At 52.9% G+C, this 22309-nt stretch overlaps 2 protein-coding genes across 2 annotated transcripts in view; one reads left to right on the top strand and one right to left on the bottom strand.

Annotated features, from left to right (window-relative positions):
* The first annotated feature begins 3870 nt into the window (after positions 1–3870).
* On the top strand, positions 3871–6419 carry NR2E3 (nuclear receptor subfamily 2 group E member 3). The gene is given in 9 exon segments (XM_040570348.1): positions 3871–3928; positions 4450–4600; positions 4944–5047; positions 5124–5378; positions 5459–5640; positions 5789–6013; positions 6015–6021; positions 6096–6206; positions 6292–6419. Coding segments are annotated over 9 exon segments (1221 nt in total).
* A 471-nt stretch (positions 6420–6890) lies between these two features.
* Positions 6891–22309, bottom strand: part of MYO9A (myosin IXA) — a 188654-nt gene continuing 173235 nt past the window's right edge. Inside the window, 14 exon segments of the mRNA XM_040569396.1 lie at positions 6891–9175; positions 9177–9284; positions 9286–9544; positions 9720–9853; positions 10051–10253; positions 14042–14165; positions 15441–15572; positions 15687–15792; positions 16596–16712; positions 16715–16723; positions 17163–17355; positions 20103–20164; positions 21042–21153; positions 21882–21929. Of these exon segments, the coding sequence (XP_040425330.1) occupies positions 9091–9175; positions 9177–9284; positions 9286–9544; positions 9720–9853; positions 10051–10253; positions 14042–14165; positions 15441–15572; positions 15687–15792; positions 16596–16712; positions 16715–16723; positions 17163–17355; positions 20103–20164; positions 21042–21153; positions 21882–21929 (1692 nt within the window). The 3' untranslated portion in view covers positions 6891–9090.

The raw sequence follows: 22309 nt of genomic DNA, 5'->3' as shown, positions 1-22309 counted from the left end.
GAGTAGGACCAGAGCTACCCTGGTGTCACCAATCCTGGTGGCACCCATCCCTTGTGGCACCCACCTCATCCTCAACACCCTCCCCATGTACCCACGTCCCCTTGCCCCCAAACTCAACGCAGATGGTGCAGGGTGTCAGGACCCCAGGGTGACACCATGGGGACGGAATGCGGTGGCCTCCTTGGTGGCTCCCCAGCTACCTGTGCCAGGAGGTTCATCTGCAAGGACAGACATGGTGGGGAGCCACGGTGCTGTGCCAGCCCCAGCTTGGGGACCGCGGTGTCCCCAAGTCCTCGGTGGTGCCACGTCACTGAGCACTGAGCCCTGGCCTCGGGCACTGCGCCATCACTGGGGACGTGGCTTCACCTGCGACCCCCTCGCCGCCCTTACCTTGGGATCACCTCCGTTGTCCCCTGGTTCTGCTGCAGTCCCCAAGCCGCAGGACCCCGACTTGCTGGCAGTGCCTGTGCCCAGGAATGTGCCCAGACTGTCCCGACCGGCCCTACTGCTCCCAACAAACCCGCCCCATCCTCTTGACACAGGGCCCTCCCAGGGGCGTCCCCCCCAGTGGGACATTTCTTCAGCAAACTCCTTGGGTGACTGTGAAGTTGTTGCAAGATGCCCTCAATGATGGACCTGAGCCCAATGCCACTGGGGTGGTGCTGCCACCCGCCTATGGCCACCAGAATGTCCCCAGGGAGACGCTTGCCCCTGGGGCCTGGTTTTGCGGCCGGGTCAGCCCTGGAGCCACATTAAAGTTTTAGCTGGGGGTCAGCAAAGGCTTTGGCAAGGATCAGCGTGGGTGACCTGGGAGCTGTCACCACCCCCCCTGCCTGCTGCCACACGGCGTCATTTGTCACAGCAAGGGCACAAAGGGAAAAGAAGCCTCCGGTAAAGGAGAGCTAATGACAGGTGAAACCGGAGCCTGGCCTCGACACGGCTGAGCGCCGGTGTCTGCGTTAACCCATCACAGCTACCACTGGTGCCACCAGGGGCTGCGCCAGGCCGGCAGAGTCCCACATCCCTCTTGTCCACTTCCAGAACTTCTTGTTTTCTTCTGGTTGCTTTTGTCCCCTCCTGATCCCCACCACCAGCTCCTGGTCCCCATCATCCCATCGTAGTCCCCACCATCCCCTCCTGCACCTCACTGCCTCCTCCTGATCTCTGTCATCCCTCCTGGTTCCCATTGTCCCCCACGGTCCCTGTTGTCACATCCTAGTCCCCACCATCCTCTCCCATGCTCCATCATCATCTTCTGGTCACTGTAAAATCCTCCAGGTTTCTATTGACCCCTCCTGATCCCCTCATCCCCTCCCAGAGCCAGTCAGGCCTTTCTGGTCATCATCACCTGCCCCCGATCCTTGTTGTGCCCTCTTGGGCTCTGTTGTCTCCTCCTGGTCCCCACCATCCCCTTCTGGTCCCCACTGTCTCCAGCTGTGCTTCACCATCTCTCTGTGGTCTCCATCAGGCCCTTCTGGTCACCATCACCCCTGCCTGAGCCTTGTTGCCCCCTCCTGGTCGCTACCACCAGCTCCCAGTCCCCATCATCCCCTTCTGGTCCCCATCACCTCCTCTTGGTCCCTGTCACCTCCTCCTAGTCCTCATCACTCCCCCCCAGTCCTCATCGTCTCCTCTTGGTCTCCACCATAGACCCCTTCTGGCCCCCATCACCCACTCCTGGTCCCCACCTTGTCCCCTGGGTCCCCACCACCCCCTTCAGGTCCCCACCATCTCCTGCCACCACCAGAAGGAGCAGGGCTTCCGATGTCCCCATCTGAGCCATCCCCTGACTGGAGAACATCCGTGTGCTCCCCATGGCTGCTGGGATTAGGGCACGGGTCTCAAGACCGCCAGCGGCATCTTGGGGTAATTAGTAAATTAGTAATTAAATGCTGGGGAGAAGGGGGGGGGGGGCGATCCAAGGTTTTAGGCTGGGTAATTCCGCGGCATCTGTCACGGAGCTGGGTCACGGGCTTTAATGTTTGCTCCTTCATGTGGGGACCCCAGCACTGGGGCCACTGGCAGCCCCTCGGAGGTGGCATCGGGCACTGCCAGGTCCCTGACCAGCCCCACTGCCCCATTGGGGTGCTGGTGGGGACAACCGCAGTGGGGACCCATGGGTGGGGGACCCACAGCTGGGTGCAAGGGCAAAAGCGGGGGTGGGAGCAATATTTTTGTAGTTATTGGATTTCCTCAGTGTGATGATTATTGGCCGGCAGCAGATGGCTGCTGGGGCTAATCCCCCTCCCAAATCCCGGCTCTGGAGCTGGCTTTTTACCGGCGGCACAGAGCAGAGTGCGGTGGGGTTGACAAATTAGCCGAGTCAGCACCTATCGCCATCCCCACGGGGCTGAAAGCTGACGTGTCCCACCGCCATGGGGGTGCCCCTTTATGCCATTTCCCCCCTCCCCCCCCCCCATCACGTAGAATCATTAAGGTTGGAAAAGAACCTTCAAGATCATCTGGTCCAAACATCCCCCTACCACCAATATTACCCAGTAGAACATGTCCCTAGCACCACATCCAACCGCATCCCATTCCCCATCCCCATCTCCATCCCATCCCATCCTCATCCCCATCCATCCCATCCCATCCGATCCCATCCCATCCCATCCCATCCCCTCTTCATCCCATCGCATCCCCTCCTCATCCCAGTCCCATCCCATCCCCATTCCATGCCCATCTGTTCAATCCTCATCCCCATTCCAATCCCATCCCATCCCCATCCCATCCCATCCTATTCCCCTCCTTATCCCAATCTCATCCTATTCCATCCTATCCACATTCCCGTTCAATCCTCATCCCATTCCCTCCTCACCCGAATCCCATCCTATCCCATCCCATCCCCATTCCCATTCAACCCTCATCCCATCCCCATTCAACCCTCATCCCACCCTATCCCAATCCCACCCCATCCCAATCCCATCCCATTCCATTTAATCCTTATCCCATCCCATCCCATCCCATCCCATCCCATCCTGTCCCAGTCCCCCCCCAACACCACCCCCCCATCCCATCTCCAGTGGCCACGGGGGGGGGTTTAGTACCTAAAGCCCTCAAATCCCAAATTGTGCTGCCCTGTCACGGCGAGGGTTTAGCGGCTGTTGCGTAACCCTGGGGCCACCTGGCCCCCACGCTGCCGCGTCAGCAGCCATGGCCCAAAGCCCCAGCAGCCCCCCTGGGGGGGACACCAAGGCTGCTGGCCTCGAGGGGGGGGAGGAAACAGGGACATGGATGTGGGGCACAGCCCCATGCACCAGCAATAAGCTGCTTGAGTGTGTGTGTGTGGGGGGCTTCAATCATCTCCCTCGATCGGGGCTTGTAATTAATTGCTTCGGAGCAGGGAAGGGGGGAGTGTCACCCCCCCACACGTAATTACCTTTTTTTTTTTGTTATTCCCCTCTAAACTCCTTACCAAGGGGCTTATGCGCTTACAGGGCCTGGTGGGCGCAGCATGGATGGGGGGGGGCCAGGACACCCCAGCCTCCCCCCACCCCAGCCTCCCTCCCGCACTCTCAGCCATCCACTTTTGGGGGCGGCTGCATCGCAGTGCCCCCCCCTCCTCCCCCCCCCGGCCCATGTCCCTCCACGGGTGGCTTTGGTGGCTTTGGTGTCGCGGGGTTTAGGGTTACAGGGAGGCGGCCGGGCTGGGGCTCAGCACCTTTTTAATTCTTCATTGCGTGGCTGATTGATCGCCCCCCCCCCCCCGCGCAGACACTAAAGATTAAGACGGTGACAAACAGGCGGCTGCTTACACAGCGCCCGGCGCTAATCTGCCTTGAAGAGAGCACGGCCACGGCCCCCAGCCCGCAGAGCTGCCGGGCGGTGGGAGCAGCCCCGCGGCGGGGACAGGGACGGGGACATCCCGGCATGGCTGCGTCGCCGGAGGGGTCGGTGGTGAGCGCCGGGCTGGAGGACAGCCCCTCGGGTAAGAGACAGTGCCCCGCTGCACGGGTCTGCCACTGCTGTCCTTCTTCGGGATGCTCGGGTCCTCCACCGTGGTCCTTCTCAGGGATGCCTGGGGTCCCACAGTGACGGTCCTTCTCCACGATGCCCAGGGTCCCCTGTCCTTCTGGATGGTCCCTGGTCTCCTGTCAGGGTCCCTGCAGTCCCCTGCTGTGCCCTTCTCTGGAATGCCTGTGGTCCCCGAGCACAGCCCCTTGCTGGGACACCCAGTGTCCCCAGCCCTAGGGACACCATTCCTTCCCCATTTAAAAGTCCTATGAGAGCTCATCGTGGTGCATACCGGGGACATGGGGAGATGCTGAGCCCTGTGGAGTCCCCTGTGTCCTGTCCTCTGGGACATCTAAGGACCCCTGGGCTGGACCCGTGGAGGTGGGAGTGACCGCCATCACCTGGGTGCTGGGACAGTGGGGAATGGTGGAGGGGGACAAGGGACACGGGGGGTGCCCCCAATCACCCCAAGCAATTGTGGCTCTGCTCCTGCAGGGCTGAGCCCGGCCCCCGGCAAGGCGCTGAGCCCTGTGCTGCTGTGCAAGGTGTGCAGGGACACCAGCAGCGGGAAGCACTACGGCATCTATGCCTGCAACGGCTGCAGCGGCTTCTTCAAGCGCAGCGTCCGCAGGAAGCTCATCTACAGGTAGGCAGCGGGGGGACGGGGACTGGGGGACAGCCAGCGGGCAGGGGCCTGTGGGGATGGACAGAGACTGGGGGTACAGATGGGGACATGGCATTCACTGGAGTAGGACACCCACCAAGGGAGGGTTTTCACTGGGACAGGGCACCCAGAGGGACAAGGCTGACTGGGACAGGACACCCATGGGGGAGAGGACACCCATGGGGACAAGGATGTTCACTGGGTAGAGGCCACCCGCCCAGAGGACAAGACACCCAGCAGGGACAAAGCGCTCCCAGCATGGGACACCCCTGGGGGGGACAGGGCCACCCCTGCGGGCACAGCCGGGTGCCGCCTCTCCCCGCATGTGCCAGGCGGGGACGGGGCTGTGCCCGGTGGACAAGGCGCACCGCAACCAGTGCCAGGCCTGCCGGCTCAAGAAGTGCCTGCAAGCTGGCATGAACAAGGACGGTGAGCACGGGGGACGCTGGCAGGGAGGGAGGTGACAATGGGGGGGTGGCTGCTGTTGATGCCACCGGTCCCCCAGCCGTGCAGAACGAGCGTCAGCCCCGCAGCACGGCCCAGATCCGGCTGGACAGCATCGAGCTGGATGCCGAGCTGCCCCCCGAGCATGTGGCTGCCACACGCGAGGTCCCCTCGGTCCCCTGCCCAGCCCCGCGTGGCCCCGGTGCCACCGCAGCTGCCACCACTGTCCCCGCGCACCCCACGCCACCCACCAACCACCGCTTCATGGCCAGCCTGATGACGGCCGAGACCTGCGCCAAGCTGGAGCCTGAGGACGGTGGGTAGCTGCTGGCAGTGGGGGGGGACACGGGGGTTGCGTCCCCACGGCAGGGTGACACCATGTCACTGTCCCCACAGCCGATGAGACGGTGGATGTGACGGGTGGCGAGCCCGAGCGGGCGGGCGGCGAGTACCAGGTCACGCCGTACCCGGCAGCTGGCCCCGAAAACATCTATGAGACCTCAGCACGCCTCCTCTTCATGGCTGTTAAGTGGGCCAAGAACCTGCCTGTCTTCTCCAACCTGCCCTTCCGCGACCAGGTGGGGACCACCCCAATACATGAAAGGTGGCAGCGGGATGGGAACGGTTGGAGCCTCCCTGAGGTGTCCCTTCCTGGCCATGGGGGATGTTCCTCTGCCTACCTGCGGGTGCTCCAAGGGAGTTGATAGGGTTTTGGTCGCCCCCAAGGTGATCCTGCTGGAGGAAGCATGGAGCGAGCTGTTCCTGCTCTGCGCCATCCAGTGGTCCATGCCCCTGGAGAGCTGCCCACTGCTGGCTGTCCCTGAGCCGTCCCCCGGTAAGCTGCTGCCGGCCACCATGGATGTCCGGGTGCTGCAGGAGACCCTCGGGCGCTTCAAGGCGCTGGCAGTTGACCCCACCGAATTCGCCTGCATGAAGGCTGTGGTGCTCTTCCAAGCCAGGTGAGGGGACCACGCCTTGGTCACCCACGGCCTGTCCCCATGTTCCGCCCCCCCAACACCTGCTGTCCTCACAGAGACCCGTGGCCTGAAGGACCCCGAGCAGGTAGAGAACCTGCAGGACCAGTCGCAGGTGATGCTGGGCCAGCACAACCGCTCCCACTACCCAGGGCAGCCCGTCAGGTATGGCCGTCCCCCATCCCCAGCAGGTGCCAGGGACACTGGGGGGGGTGGTGACACCACCCACCACCATCCCCTCTGTCCCCCAGGTTCGGAAGCTACTGCTGCTCCTGCCAGCGCTGCGCTTCCTCTCCTCCGAGCGCGTGGAGCTGCTCTTCTTCCGCCGCACCATCGGCAACACCCCCATGGAGAAGCTGCTCTGCGACATGTTCAAGAACTGACCACCCCTGCTGCCACCCGGCCATTGCTCGTTGGCTTTCGGGACCCCCCCCATCACACCCCAGGGCTGTTTGTCCCCTTGTCACCCCTGGGGCTCCTCATCCTGGCCTGAACATGCCCGAGGTGGTGGCCAGGTCCATGGGATGCGCCTTGCGGACCAGCTCCCCACCCTGGGGGGCTCGCAGCCCACCCCCCATTTTGTACTAAGAATAAAGAGGGCTTTTGCAGCCAGCCTCCTCCTGCCCTTTGTTTGGGATCTGGCACTGGGGACACAGGGGACTCCAGGCTGGGGTGGCTGGTTGAAAAACCAGCAGAAAAAACAGATTTCCAGCACCAAATGGAAAGCCAAGAAGCAAAACCCACCCGAGGACATGGAAACGGGAGAAAATGTCACCTTTCTGGGGCACGTCCCCACGGCGCCAGCCCCCCCAAGCATCCCCCCTGCACCAAAGACATCACCCAGTGCCAGGCGCTCCTCGTTACAGCTCTTTAATAAGCGAGGGGTTCACTCGGCCACCAAGCCGCTTTGTACAGCCACACGGTACGTTGGAGAATATTACACAAAAATTGCACTTTATACAGAATGACGGCCTTATTGCAGAAGGGAAGGGAACAACATTAATTAAGAAATTAAAGAGAACCGCGGATGCGACATGACAGCTTGCCAGCTGCCCCCCCCCCGGTGCCGGGGGAGAGATAAATCATTCTCCTTTATATAATTACGCTTTTATTTCTTTTTTTTTTTTTTTTTAACAGGTAAAATTTATAGCGAGTATGACAGGATAATATATCCTCTTACAATACAACTTTGTTTTTTTCTTTTTAATTTACACTCAGCATACTTATAAATTACTTAAAAAAATTTCTGTTAAAAATAATAATTAACAACACGCAGCCCATGTCCTTTCCAGTAGTAAGTACATTCACTTGGTACGAGGAGCGGATCGTCTTCAAAACCTAACCTTTTGCCCCCAAAAAATGGCCATTTACCCTTGAGGGGGAGCACTGGGCGCTGGATCCATGCGGGTGGGAAGCGGCTCAAACACCCAATTTTCCATGATTTCTGGGGACCCAGCGCTGACTGCACCAGGCTCTCACTGGGTGCTCGTGCCATTTCCAGGCTTTTCCCCAGTAAATTCCTGCCCTTGTGAGCATCGCCGCCCTCCCACCACGCCCACTCCGGTCCTAGCAGGGCCCGGCCCATTTCACCCAGCGACGGGGGTTTCATTCCTCCCGCTCCCATGCAGGGAGGCAGAGCAGGGACAACACTTTCTTCCCCCATGCAGCTTAAATCATTCCCCTTTCCAAATTAAAAAAAAAAAAAAGGAAAGAAAAAAAAAGAAATGAAAGAAATAAATAAAACATCCCTTGAAATAACTGGCACTTGGGCTGGGAAGAGGGGGCTGCGCTGCAGGACCGAGCCAATGCCGCGAGCACCAAGGGCAGGAGCAAGACTGGAAGGAGCCGAGCATCCCCAGCCCCAGTCAAACTAATGCAAAATACCCAGGAAGATGCAATTATTGGTATTTTCCCTCTTCTTGGTGTTTAGGGAAAGGAGCTGAGCCTCAGCCCGCACACGCACGGAACGAGCAGCCTATCCGAAAGGGCAGATCCAGCATTTATTAATCCAATTAGCGTCCCCGGGCTCCTAATCTCTTCTCTATTCCAGCGACCGTGGTGCATCTCCGAGCACCCCGGCTGCAACCGAGCTGGTGCGGGAGGGATTAAGCCCCCGGTTGTTAGCGAGCACTGATAATTAGCGCTATTGCGGGCACTGCTTCCAAGTGACGCTAATTACAGCCCGGTGGATTTCTCGCCAAAGATGATGTGCGCGGTGACGTGCGCGCTGGCGCCAGGTGACGGGTAGGGACAGTGGGACGCCCGCGGTGACCCCACTTTGCCCATCGCTTCCCTTGCCCTGTCACAGAAAAATAAAACTCCTGTCTGGGGAAAAATAGTTTAAAAAAAAAAAAAACATAAAAAAATATTTACAATAAACTCCAGTAAGCCAGAATATAAACAGATAGAGCTTCAAGTAAGTCCTTGATTATTATTATCATTTTTTTAATACTGATGGTCTCAAAAAACAAAACAAAAAAAAAAAAAACAAGAGGAGGGTGGTTAGGTCACATTGAAAACAAACAAACAAAAAAATATGACTTTTGGCAGATTTCCTTAACGCTTTTCCATGCACTTGGCTTTTGCTTGAATGACAGATTACAGCGCAGGGGTCTCAGAGCCCACTCCTGCCGGCAGCGCGGCCAGACGCAGGCGCCTCTGTGGGCTTTTGGGCTTTGCTTTCTATGCATTCCTACTTCCTCGCTTGATGATGGGACCTCCGGCCACGGGCGGCCCGGCACAAGGGTTCGGCTGCAGCGCTGTTGCCCGGACAAAGAGCAACGCGCCCTTCCCGAGACGGGACCCAGGGCTTTCCATTTCCCCACCGATGTCCCTCTGTCCCTCCTCTGCCCTCTGTCCCCAGGCCACCTGCCCCGGCCACTCCCAACCCCACACCGTTAAGGCCACTGCTGAATCCGTCCCCACCAGCCTTCTGGATTGAGCTCGTCTTCCTCTGGCGCTGGCGCCAAGCAATTGGTGAGGAAGATGGTGACGATAATGATGGTGACAACAGGGGATGCTCGAGGCTTTGCCACAGGGCTGGGGGCTCGCACCTCACACCATGAACTCGTTGCTCCCCAGGAGGACGAGCTGCTGGCCGGTGGCCCGGTCGGCCTCGGGATTTCTCTTGCGGCCCGTACCCCCCCTCTGGTGGCTCTTTGGTTTTCGGGGGGGAGTTCTTCACACTCTTCAGTTTCTGCTTGCCCTTCTCTGGGTTGAAGGTCCCGCGGGTGGTGAACTGGGGCGGTCATCAGGTTGCCCCGAGGTGGGCTCAGGGGATTCGCCTGGCACCCTGCTCGGTAGAAGGGTGATTTGGAGTACATCTGGAAGCGCTTGCGAGGCAGGTGGGGTAAGCAGGAGGTGGATGACTGAGAGGAGGAGGAGGAGACGATGGAGGCGTCCGCCGTGTCCACACATCCGGCCGTGTCCTGGGGTGCCTTCGCAGCCGGCTGGGCCCTCTGCCTTGGTGGGAGCAGGGAGCTAAGTGCTACGCTTCGCTCTGAGGAACAGGGACCACAGGAGGGTTAATGGCCTGGATCCGGCCTTTGACAGGCACCTTGTTACTGCTCGCCCATCTCACTAACGCCAACCACACTGCTATGTGCAGAGCAGGCAGGTTGACTGTGGAATGGCTTAACCAAAAAAAAAAAACCAGTTCCAGGGAGGCTTTACTCACCGAACGATCGGAGATGGCTCCTTCGAGTCAAAGTTTAGGTTTTCAGAGCTGTCAGCAGTGCCGATGGAGGCTTCGGATTCGAGCGTTTCATCATCAGAGGCACGGGGCTCCAGCGTCAGCATCTCAAACGTCAGCTCCTCCCTGTGAAAACCAACCCATGACCCAACAGGACTGAAAAAGGGGGGAAGGAAACAAGAGGGACTGGAGAAGTCCTCCAGCTCATCCCGGGAACAGCACACCAACCACTGGAATGCAACCGCGCTCAAGTCATGCCTGAACTGAACCTATAGGCATCGGGCATGGGAGTGAGCATGGCTTGAACTGAAGGCCAGACTCACTTTTCCTTCTGCAGGCTTTCGATCTGCTCGGTCAGCACCCTCTCCTCCTGCTGCATGGCTGCTTGCTGCTGCTCCGTGACGTCCATCTCCATGGCCTCCTCGCTGCTCATGGTCTCCTCAGGGACATCTGACACCGAGGGCAGGCGTACGGCGACGGGAGACGTTGGGCTGGGGTAGGTGCCGCGCCGTATGCGTCCTTTGCCCTGGAGATAAATGTCGGTATCAAGCAAGCCCCCAAACAGGATTATTTGGCAAGCCTGCAGAACATCTCAGGTGCCACCAGCTTTCTTCCCTGAGTGCTCCACTCCCAAAGGAGCGGAGGAGATGGCCCCAGCCTCCGCTTGCACCCAGAGGCTTCAAATCTCATGCCCAGCTGGGAGATGTACCAGGAGCACTCACCGCATGGGGAAGGTGGAGATGAAGCCAATGCACCTTGACTAGCTACGCATGACCCAAAAAAAGCCAAGCACATGCTGCTTCTACAAATCTGGGCGGTGTGAACAATGGTGTTGGCTTTGGATGGAAGGAAATGCGGGCATGCACATGGGGACACTGCTTGTTCTTGGGGTGCTCACCCTCCCTGGCAGGGAGGTATCACAAGACTCAACACAATGGTGCAACGGGACAGCGGGTTGAAGAGGAGGGTCTGCTAACCAGGTGGAAAATGGGAGGAAGCGCTGCATGAGAAAACTGGGTGAGGAACAGCTGGAGAGCAGCAAAAATGAATGGTTGGGAAACATCTGTGAGCATCCTTCAAAAGTACAAGCCCCTGCAAGACACCTGTCAAATGCAGCAGTGCCAGAGCTACTGACTTCCACCTGCAGTTAAGGGGAGATTTAATGCAGTTGTGCCAGCAGCCCCCTGTGCTGAAGAGCCCTGAGGAATCATGTATTTTTACTAGTATTAAAACTTCTGACTATGAAAATGGTCTCAAATAAGGGTATCATGGATGGAGGAATATTACGCATGCAGCTGGACTCTGCTTTAACTTTGGAGGAACAGCTCCACAGATTTGCTCCACAGGGTAAAAGAAAAATGCTGTTTTTTGATATGAAGGATGCTGTGGAGTAGCTGCTGGGGCTCACACGTTAGAAAGATTTTAATCACGACTGAGTCGTAACTGAACACAACCCATCATTCGAATTCAGGATCCTGAGCTGACCAGGTCTTAGGACACCAGTGCAAGGCGGAAAACCCATCACTTGCCCCTCCACTCCACTCAAAAGCTGCCCTCGTCCTTCAACTGATCATTTTATTTCTTAGGTGGTGAATACAGATCCCCCTTCTAGTTCTTGCTGTGCTCTGCCCTGTTCGCAAGCTCATTGCAATGCATCTTCTCTTCCTATAAGGCTATCTAAGCACTGTAGCTGGGACACCTCTTGGTCTTTCTCATAACCCACATGCCCAGAACACAGTAAAAGAGACTCTTTTTTTTTTCTTTGAAAGCAAAAAACTATCAGAAACGTGAGCAGGGATCTTTCTTCAAGCTGCAAAGCATCCCTATACTGATGTTAATGGGACACAGCTTGTGTGGGAGGCAATGCTGAGCATTTCTTCCATCTGCAGTGTCTGTTAAGTTCTCCACCCCATACAAATGCTGCTGCTTGGTGCTGAGACATGAGATTTACTCCATTTTACCCTTTCATCTCCCAGTGTCGCACCTGGGAGATCTTTCTCCAGCTGCAAAGAAGCTTCTGTGCCCCAGAGCAACGTTACTCTGATGGCAACCTCATCACGTGGGCTCCTGAGCTGAGGCACAGCCACCTGAATCCTATTAGCAAAAACCCCTGAGCTCCCAAAGATCCCAGCACCTCGTGTATTGCTCTCCCTGCCTACGGGGTGGTCAGCAGCGAGCGGATGCTGCGGTGACGACGTACACGTGGACTTTCAGCAAAGCCCTCTTCTCTCCCGGCTGCCACGAATGGAAAATTTCCTGGCAGCTCGGATGTGCGTTTGCTCACAGCACAAGGGCTTGCGCCTCCGCTGCTGGCTTTCCTGCGTCAACCAAGCGCTTGTCTGGGCTGAAATGAGGAAGGCCACACCACTTTCTGGTCTATTTAATGTGTCTGCTAAGACTGGTGTTTGCTCCAAAAGCCCCTGAGCAGAGGGTTTGCAAAACAGTGTCCAGGTGGCATGGTTCAAACCCAGGTCTCCTTTTCCCCAAACAACTGTGGATGCAGAAGGGTGGGGAGAAGCATCATGGGCTGAAAGTGGTGTAAAGAGAAATAGCTCCACAAGCTTCCCCCTCATCCTAGGGCAGTGTTTGTGGTCTGTGTCTATCCTATGTCTATCATGGTCTCACTGAGGAGCGCATTGCTGCAGTGGTTCATGTTGGGATAGAGAGGTGAGGGAGGGGTGGGGACATTAGGAGCTGCTGGGTCCCCAGATTCATCCTGGGCTGTCCCAGCCATCAGGGTGCAGCTGGCCTCACATCCAGAGCCTTTTGGTGGATGCCTCGCCCTCCCCACAGCTTGCGGGATTTACCCACCATAGCCAACGCAACGTCTTCATGGCACGGTGCCTAAATGCATCCCGAGCAGAAATCGTGGATGGAAGGGAAGAGTCAAAGAAAGCAAAAGTCAGAGAAGCACAGAATGGGAAAAACAAAAACACTACAGAAAAACAAGATGTGAGGGCAAAAGCTGCTTTTCACAGAGCTGCATGCAGGGGCGAGGGCAGCCCTCAGGGGAGCCCGGCAGATGCGACCGCTCCTGCTCCTGGGTGGGAACCGGCCGGTCCGAGAGAGGCGCCTGCACGGGGACAAGACGGGAACGTCACGGACAATGGCCGGTGGCATGGGGCTGGAATGAGCGGCGGTCCACACAATGGAGGGACGCGGCTGGCACAGAGCACCGTGCAGTTAATACATACCGGGATTGAACTGCGGGTTATGCTCATAAATCTAACTGCAATTAGTACGGGTTTCTGGATTAGAGAGGACATGAAAAGGAAAGCAGAAGGTTAGAGTGCACATGCCATCGCCCTCCAAAAGAACCATTTTTTTTCATTTTTGTCTTTTTTTTTAACCGGGACGAGTGAGGCAGCTCTCTGCTGCATCTGCACCAGCGCACAGCCGAGCCCCAAGCTTGGCAAAACGACTCTGGGAATTGCTTGGGCTTAGTCCCAGAAGCAGCACCCGTGGTCAGAAGTGCCTCAAGGGCAACAGCGGGCAGCTCGGCCCCGTAGCACAAACCCAGGCCGAGTCTGTCCTGATCCCACAGCCAAAAAGCCAAATGTAGCGTGTGTCGGCAGCCCGCTGGTGTGCCGAGGCGAGACGGACCCAGACCCCGCCATCGCTCACCCAGAAGCATGGAAGCTCGATGAGATGGTTCAGGAAGGAGCCTTGGGGGAGCTCAGTTTGGGTTTGGATAGCATTACTGAGCTTGTCTGCACCAAAAAGAGGACAAAGCAAGGCCGTGGTTATGGGTTGCTTCGGTCCAGGTCTCCCTGGTGTTTGTGCATGGGGTGACAGCAAGGTGGTTGTAAGCAGAGGGCAACCAAAGGCTTGATTCAACTTAGGATCCAATTGTTCAAGCGAGCAAAATAAAGCCTGAAATGTAACCAGGAGCCTCTGAGCTCAAGCGACTACATCTCCACAGTGCCTTCTCTCAGGCTTCTGGCAGACTTTTCCCATCGGCTTTGCTGGACTCTGGTTTTTGTAAAACTCCCTGAAAACGCAGGGAGCTGCCATAGGGCTGGGCACGGGTCCTGTGCTGCCTGGGGTGGGATGGTTTGGCAGGTGCAAGGGGGCAGGGAGGCTGGAATAAGCAGGGGGAGGTACGGCAGGGTTGCTTTGAGTGAGAGGAGAGGACAGGAGAGAAGAGAGCATCAGAGCCAGAGGGAGGTCTGACTTTCCCTGCAGCAAGACAGAAATCCTCCGGGGCTGTGACGGGCACACCATGGGAACACCCGATCTCCTGGCTGCAAATTCCCTTGGAGCAGGGAAGGAGACACGAGTCTGTGAGCAGCAGGGACGGGCGCAGCATCTCACCATCGACCTGCGGATCAGGGACAGGCGGCTCTTGGCTTTGTTCTCAGCGAACTCCAGGCTGTTGATGTCCTTGAGGCGAGCCTTGTATTTGTTCATCTGCTCGATGACAATTAGTTCTACGCAGCTGGGAGGTAAAGAAAAGACAAAATTGGTGTCGGAATGGATTTTATCTGAGCTGCCCCTCCCTGGCACAAAGATCTGCCTTGCTTGAGAGCTCCAGCATGCAAGGATGGAAAAACCCAAGGAAATTCCCTAAAAAGGGTGGTAAAGGACTTCAGATGGACCAAGGAACTTGGACTAGGGGAATTAAAGACCCCCAAGGGTTAAAGCAGAGAAACTCCTGCCCTGGGAAGGGAGGGATGGGACAAGGAGAGGAATGCAAACCTGTGAAAGGCAGGTTGCTTCTGAGCTGCAAATGCACACAGACCTGTTTGCATGCAGCTGAGACAGTAACGCAGCAACACAAGCTCATTTAGCTGTCTGAGCTGACTTTTTAATGCTGTTGGGATTGTGTTTGTGGAAAAAAACTTTCCATGTAATAAAATTACAGGATGTGCTATAGCTGAAGTCTACAAGAGAAAGTACAATGAAATCCCTTGCTGGGACAAGTTTAGGAGATTTATTCAAACTCACTCAGAGGTAGGCGAAGGAGTCTAGCGGGAATGTTTTTGGTATTTAAGGCCAAAAAGGGTCCTACCAGGTGGGTCTCCAAGCATGTTCTGGTCTTTTACAATTTTAATACACTTACTGGAGGCAAAAAACCTCTTTCAGTAGCCCAGCCCTTCGCTGGATGGTTTCCCACTACAGTTCGTCTCAGATGTCTTCATTATCCATTTTTAAATCTATTCAGTGAGCCAGACTGAATTTGTGCAAGTGCTTCACTTTTTGTAAAACCTTTGCAATTATGTCAAATACCTTAAAGAAATCTAAGTACACAGTATTGCTCCCTACCAAAAAAACTCATCTTCTCCTCAAAAAAAAACACAACCACAAACAAACAAACAAAAAAATCCCAGCAAATTAAGTAAGGATAAAGACTTAGTTGTCTAAATGAGATTAACCACATCAGCACAAACTCCACTTATTCCTGCTAAGATCTGCTGGGCATGAAGGGTGCAGAGAGCATGTTTAAAATCCTGGAGAGCGAGTTGATCTGCTCTGGTGGATCCTCCCTTACTTAATAATCCCCATTAACCACCGCTTGGCTGTTGAGAAAACATTAAATACTTCCTTAAGATGCAGTTAATATGCAAAGCTGTACAGTGTTTGTCATTTCCAGGCTAAAGCTCTCTATTTTTGAGCCATCTGACGGTACTAAAGGTTATTGAGTCGTAAGTGGTGACGTGGCCACAGTCACAGAGCAGGAGCTGGACCATCCCGCCCAGCGCCACATCCTTACGTGGTTGTTTTACTGATGTCCTGAACGCTCTGCAGCGGGTCCGTCGTGTCGGGGCAGCGGAGGATGCAGGGAGCGAAGACGATGGCCAAAGCATTAGCTGACATTCGGTTGGTCTCTTCCTGGAGGGCAATCCTAAAAAAAAAATAAAAAATACAAGGATTACTAGAGAAGCCAGGGATGAAGGCAGCTCCTTCACCTCTGCCACTGGTAATGAGGAGTCGCAGCCTCCCCACTGGTCCCGTGTACCTGACAAGGTGGAAGATGAGGCGCTCCAAGGTGCTCAGATGGGTGCGGGAGAGCTGGTCGATGACCGAGTAGACTCCCCGCACCGTCTCCTTCCTCTCCTGCAGGCCTGCAGAGAACACACCAGCCTTGTCACAGGCACTGCTAGAGTCCTCACTGCAGCCCCTGCCACCAGTAAGACATCTCCAAGCCCTGGGGGCTGCAGCAAGGGCTCTCCTCCCTCTCATTCCTCTCTCAGCAGGCTCTGTCTGCCCTCCTCGCACTTGGCACACCAGACACACTGATTTTTTTTTTTATTTTTTTTGAAAGGGTTGTTTGTTACAGCTGGGAGCTGGAAACTATACTGTACTGCTAAAAATAATATGTTTCTATTTCCTTCTCTCCTGTTTAAAATGGTACTTCTTCATGCTTACTATCACCATTTAAAAGACAGACCTGGAGAGCAGGTCGAAATCTGCTGAACTCTGATGGAAATGGATGCTACCAAACACAGGGCTGAACTGCCTGTGGCTTTGAGTAAAAACAAAACAAAACAAAACCTTACAGCAAAAAACAGACTTTGAAACTGGACAAATAAGACTGGGGAAAATCAGATGCTTTGGGACTGAAGAGCAAGCAAAGAGTTAGGCACATAAAGCAGCTGACATTTCCCTTAGGAAATGATGATCTGGAGATGATCTGTCCTTTAAAGATCATCTTATCCAATGCCTCACCATGGGCACGGACACCTCCCACTAGACCAGGTGCCCAAAGCCCCATCCAACTTGGCCTTGAACACTTCCAGGGATAGGGGGGGCTCCACAACTTCTTTGAGGGTGGTGAGACCTGGGAAGATGTTGCCCAGAGTGAAAAAATTCTTCCTTATACCCGGTCTAAATCTACCCTCTTTCAGCGGCAAAGGATGCTCCTTACCCATCGCCCGCAGAAACTCCTCATACAGCTCAAAGGTCATGAGAGGGTTGGGCAAGTCTCGGAGCCACTGCTTGAAGACACTGGCAATGACGTGGATGTTGTAGTCATCTAAATTCCATTATCAATGTCTGTTCATTGGGGTTCAGCAGTGCATTGAGAAGAAGGCATAAAAAGAGATAACGATCAATATTAAACTGTAAGTGAAGCCAGTGTGTGGATAAGCTATACCTCTATGACAGAAAACATCCATGTGCCACCACGCTGCATTCAGCAGCAGGAAATCTGGCATCTTATTTCAGCTTTACACATTAAAACTAGAGGAAAACACATTTTCCAGGGCAAGGAACCTTGGGTGGGATCAGGATTTCTTTTCTTGCTGGCACCATTTCTAAGACGGAGCTTTCCCTCAACTATATTTTTTTTTCTGCGTTGCACCCAAAAAGAACAAGCCAGTGACTCAAAAACAGATTTTGGTTTGAGCACTTGGTTGGAGATGTGAAAGCAACGCTTGCTTACACCAAACCTTGCCTTGGCAGAGGTTTTTCTTCTGTCTTTTTTCCCTTTTACCTGTATCTAGTCCTTGCCGCAGCTCCTTGATCTTGTTGGTGGACCCTGATTTTCTGTAAATGCCCTCTGTGTACAGCCCATGCATTTCTATGTAGTTGATCAGCTTCTCCACCAGCACTGGCACAGCTCGCTCCTCACTGGTCAGCCGGGAGAGCTCCACGCCGAACTGCCGAGACGAGAGCTCGGGATCATACTGACGGGGAAGAGAAAAATGCAAAAGGGCCTAAATGCCTTCCAGAAAGCAATGTGTCAATGTTCAGCCTATTTCAACCGATCCAGGTTACCTGCAAGTCACAAGCCAAGGAGGACAGGACACCCCTGGACCTTAACCTCAACCTGATGTTTTGCTATTACCAGCAGCCTCATAAATGTGCATAGTCCCAGCTTGCAACACAAAATCAGACTCCGGGCATGCACCTGAAGTCATAAACATTTGGGTTTTCTTTGTTTAACCACCACACCGTGGTTACAGTGTTTTTAGCCAAATGCAGCTGGGCATGGTCCTCTCACCTCCTGCCCCTCCGGCACCATCTCCAGGAATGACTTCGCTGCCCGAAGATGATGCACAAAGCAGACCTAAAAAATTTTGACACAAATACCCAGTCCCAGCAAAGGGAATGTGACACAGCACGCACTGCAATGCGGTGATGAGCAAGACGACCCTGAAACAGGTCACAGCTCCTCTTACAACCACTCCTACACCTTTGCTTTTCCCATTCAATGTTGTCCTTTCGTCAAAGAAAACATCATCAACCTCATGAGATGATGTGAGGAAGATGACCATGGTATGCTCTGCAGCAAAAACGCCCCAGGAAGCAGGTGGGGAACATCTAGTCTCAGCTACCTGCTGAAATTCATAGTCTGCTCTTCTACCAGCCCACTTGGCTGCTGAAACCACCATCAGATGTAATGCCACAAATGCTGCAGCCTACTTCACTCCAGCGGGAAGTCAAGTAATTCAGAGACATGGACAAAGCAAGGGCAAAAGCAGTTCCACGTCCACCAAGAGAGATGAGCTCAGCATTTGCTCAAGCTCACCACTGTAAATCTGGAGAAACAGATCCACTCCGGGAGAAGGTTAGAAAGCAGTTAACAAAATCAGCCATTGCCAGAAAACAAAGACATCCTTCTTAAAGCATAATACACAGCTTGTGGCACTCTGTTGCTGAAAAAAAAACCAAAAAAAGTTAATCCACGAAGCACAGACAAGCCAGAGCCTTCCTACAGAAGAACCTCAAACTGCCCAAAGGGAGACACTGTAAATTTATTTCCTCGTGGACTGCACAAAAACTTTCTTGTGCAGAGAAAAAAAAAAAAAAAAAAAAACAGGAAATGAGAAGGTTCCAAGCATCTCTGAGCAACCATTTAGAGCTGCAATTATTTTTAGGTTTCATTTTTCATGGAGAGTAACAAAAAAGGACTGAAAGATCAACTTAGGCAAAATACATCAGTATCTCTTTCACAACATTTAAATAAGAAACTCACTTCAAGTAGTGCTATTTTCCTGCAAAATTCCCCTATTGTCCTGCAAAAATTTCATGGCCTCAGCTCCCTTCCTGCTCCATTTCTGGGTGGGTGTCATGGAACCATGGCCAAGGTGATGGGCTCGGACTGCAGACCCAAGAGCATGAGGACCAGCCTGTGAAATAGTGGCATCTAGCAAAGCCTAAAGGTCTCCTCCCTGTAAAGAGGAGGCTCGGTTGTTCCGATCTCAAATCACAGATGCAAAAGGTCTAAAAATATGCAAGGCAACGTCTTTGAAAAAATCAGTGATCTCATTAAACTTCACAGATTTGTAGAACAAAACCTCAGAGAACCCATTCCCAACTCTTACAAAGGTGGACTGCCAGAAAGGGAGAAATTGCAGAAGAAATATTGTATCAAAGCAAATACATTCATATATACATACATATATAAAAATGCACATATATATATATATTCAGATTATTCCTTGGGAAAAATGTAATCATAAGGCTTTATGGAGGCTGTACACCTGAGAAGCCTCTTAGGGTCTGATAAAGCTTTGCACACATTATTATCCTGCCTGCATTATTATTTTGGGGGCATATGCAGCACAAAATAAACTATTCAAAACAAAAAAAGAAAGCTTGATGACTCATTGTTAGCACGGGCGACCTGCTGCATTCATTCACTGTCAAACATATCCTTGAATGCGGTAAACAATACTTAATTCACCTCTAATGAGCAGAGTAAGTGCTTCAGCACCATCCACCCACCCTTCTCCTCTCGCTGTCCCCATCCTCAGCTGCAGTGCCATGGCTGTTTGGGGACTGTGTGGGGAGCCCTATCAGGGAGCAGCAGGGTGAAGAACAACCTGTATTTTTGCCTTTTGTACTGGGAACAAAGGCTTCAGCCTTGCGAAACTAGGGCTGGGGGTGCTGCAGCGGGTTATGCTTCTGGCTGTGGATTGCAAGAACCCCACCGGCCACAGGGGAGCATCCTGACCTTCTAAGAATAAACATAAAACCATGGCAGCCAAAACTGCAGCACTGCAGAACGAAAAAAATTGCGCACCATGAAATGCGCTGGACATTGAGAGTTCTCTGTGTAGCACTCTGTTCAAAAATGTTATCTTTTTATACCAACCACATTTTGAAGTACTCGAAAGCTATAAAATGAGGCAGCTTTCAATTATTCAGCATGGTTACAAGCCAAGAACATCAATGCAAGAGGTGCTGCATGACTGGGCAGATGTCTATCTTGATGCATCTCTGTATTACTACTGAATACAAGCAGACACAGAAGCAGTGGCTGGAGAAACCTCCAGGGAGCTTCAGCCCAACCTTCTCTCGATGAAGGGTTATTGCCAGCATTGTACCAAGTTCTGTGCTCGTAAGTGTTTGTTAAAAAAGGCTAAAAAAGATTGGGATGACAGTCAGAGAGGTATTTAATGAGAGAAAAGGAATGAGAGAAACTTACCTTTTTGGAGCACTTGGTCGTGGTTTTAAGACAGCACTTCTTGTGACAAGCATATTTACATACTGCAACAAAGAAAAAAATAGTTTTTAATAATTCAAAACTTCAGACCTCTGCACAAATGTGAATTAAGTAGCTCTTCTTAGAATTTGTGCATGTCAAAAGCATGTTGAATTTGCATTCTTCAGGGGCCAAGTCTATATTAGATCGACTCAAAAAAAAAAAAGAAAAAGAAGCCTTTAATTTTAAAGGCCCTATATTTAAGTTCCTGAAACGTTAAAAAAACAACTTGACAGATCAACTCAGAAAATAGCCCATGAGTCACTCTGAGCTATCAGACATGCATATAACTCATAGGTTGGAAAGAGCACCTAATTTGTATTCTTCCTGCACTGGATACCAGCCTGAAACACCACAGGGCTGATATTTTCAACCTAATAAGAGAATCATTGAAAAAATTAAAATTAAAAAAAAATGTCTCAACCTTGCCTGTTCCTCCTCCACTTTCCTGGGCTCCCCAAAAGTTCAAGTACCCAGAGGTCAAATGGTCTAAGCCCAATGAACTTGTGATGGTCACGAGACTCACTGCATCCATCCCACAGGCTGAAGCCATGGGGTACGTTTGCCATACCTGCCACAGACTCTCTTTACCATCCCTTCTGAAAGCACAACTTAAATGTGGTTTGAACAGTTTGAAGACTTGGGTTAATATCCGTAATGCAAAGCTCTCACGCACAGAACTAACCATAATGTAGGTTCTGGAAGGAATGCCAGTGGACTTCAGAAATCCTTAAGGTTTGTCTCAAAAGCTATTCTAATGTGAAAAAATCCCAAATATTTGAGAGTGGGGTTACAGGAAACAGTAGCAAACACCTTTCAGAGCCCAGAACCCCAAGACTGTAACAGAAACACATGACAAAAAGCCAAATGGAGCATGCTTACATTTACAAACAGAAGCCCTGTCCATTATCCAGATCAAGGAAGAACAATATTCACAGTAGGTGGGGATGCTGTACTGGGTCGCCTTAAAAATGTGCCCATTGTGCTCTTCCACCTGCGATGAAAAAGATTCAGTGGTGAGAAAAAGAGCTGGATGCAGAGTCTGCTGCAAAACAGGGAGCCCGACATGGCCTGCTCTCCAATGTGGGCTTTTACATAGAACCAGCCTGCTATTTGTGTTTCCTTTTTGGACCAATAACCCTGTGGACACCTCAGACAGAAATCCTGCCTGCATAGGAAACAAACCTTCCTGTAAGCAGGTTAGAAACCAGCTGCATTTGACTGTGGTTGACAGGTCAATCTCTCCATGTTGAAAGGCACTTCTGTGCATCCACTGACCCTTTTTGCTCTGCATCTTTCCCAGTGCTATTATATCCTTTAGGACAAAAACTCTATCAGAGATGTAAGATACGCGCTAAGTTTACAAAGTAACCCAGAGCAACACTTTCTGCTTCATTCCCAGTTCTTCTATAATAATTCCTGACATTATATTTACTGTCTTGACTGGTGTGGGACATGTTTTCAGAGAACAACCTATAGCAGTCCTTGATACGAACAGAAATGCTGATTTACAGGCTCTTGCTTTTGCCTACAGCCATTCACAAGCAAACTAAATTCACCTTGTCCATCTTTCTAGCACATCTTTTCAAGACTGCATATGCACTGGGATGGGATGTTCAGATCTCACCATAGGATATGTCATGAGCAGGTCTCTTATCACTTGTAATTCTGGCCAAAAGGACATTAATTCTTTAATGCACAGGCCCAGAGTGCTCAACTCACCACATCCGCTTCTTTTTTCCTTCTCTTTTTTCGTTCCGTTTTTGGCACCTGGTATTAAGAAGAGAGTCAAGCATATTTATGGGCAATTCCCACAAGTAAAGCCTGCAAAGGTCCCATATCTAACTTTTTCTACCTCTTTCCAGCCCCATCCTCCAGTGCACCTGCGGCCCCATGAAATCCACTCCAAGAAATGCTCCTACTGCAACCAACCGCCCGGTGTTCAGAAATCCCCTGGCCAACTGTCACCATCTCCATCTCAGAGCTGGGATTAGCTGCTGCTCTGGCTCCAAGTCCAGCACCTGTGACCTAAAGCTCTCTGATCTCAGGCAAGACACTCAAGGGCACAGCACTGCAGCCGGAGCTGATGCTCAGCCTGCTCAGAAGAAATCCTGTGCAGAGAGCCTGGGGAGGACTTGCAGCAGAAGAGC

This window comes from Cygnus olor, chromosome 11 (assembly GCF_009769625.2).
Source record: "Cygnus olor isolate bCygOlo1 chromosome 11, bCygOlo1.pri.v2, whole genome shotgun sequence".
Taxonomy (NCBI): Eukaryota; Metazoa; Chordata; class Aves; order Anseriformes; family Anatidae; genus Cygnus; species Cygnus olor.
This window is presented reverse-complemented; position numbering and strand designations above follow the sequence as displayed.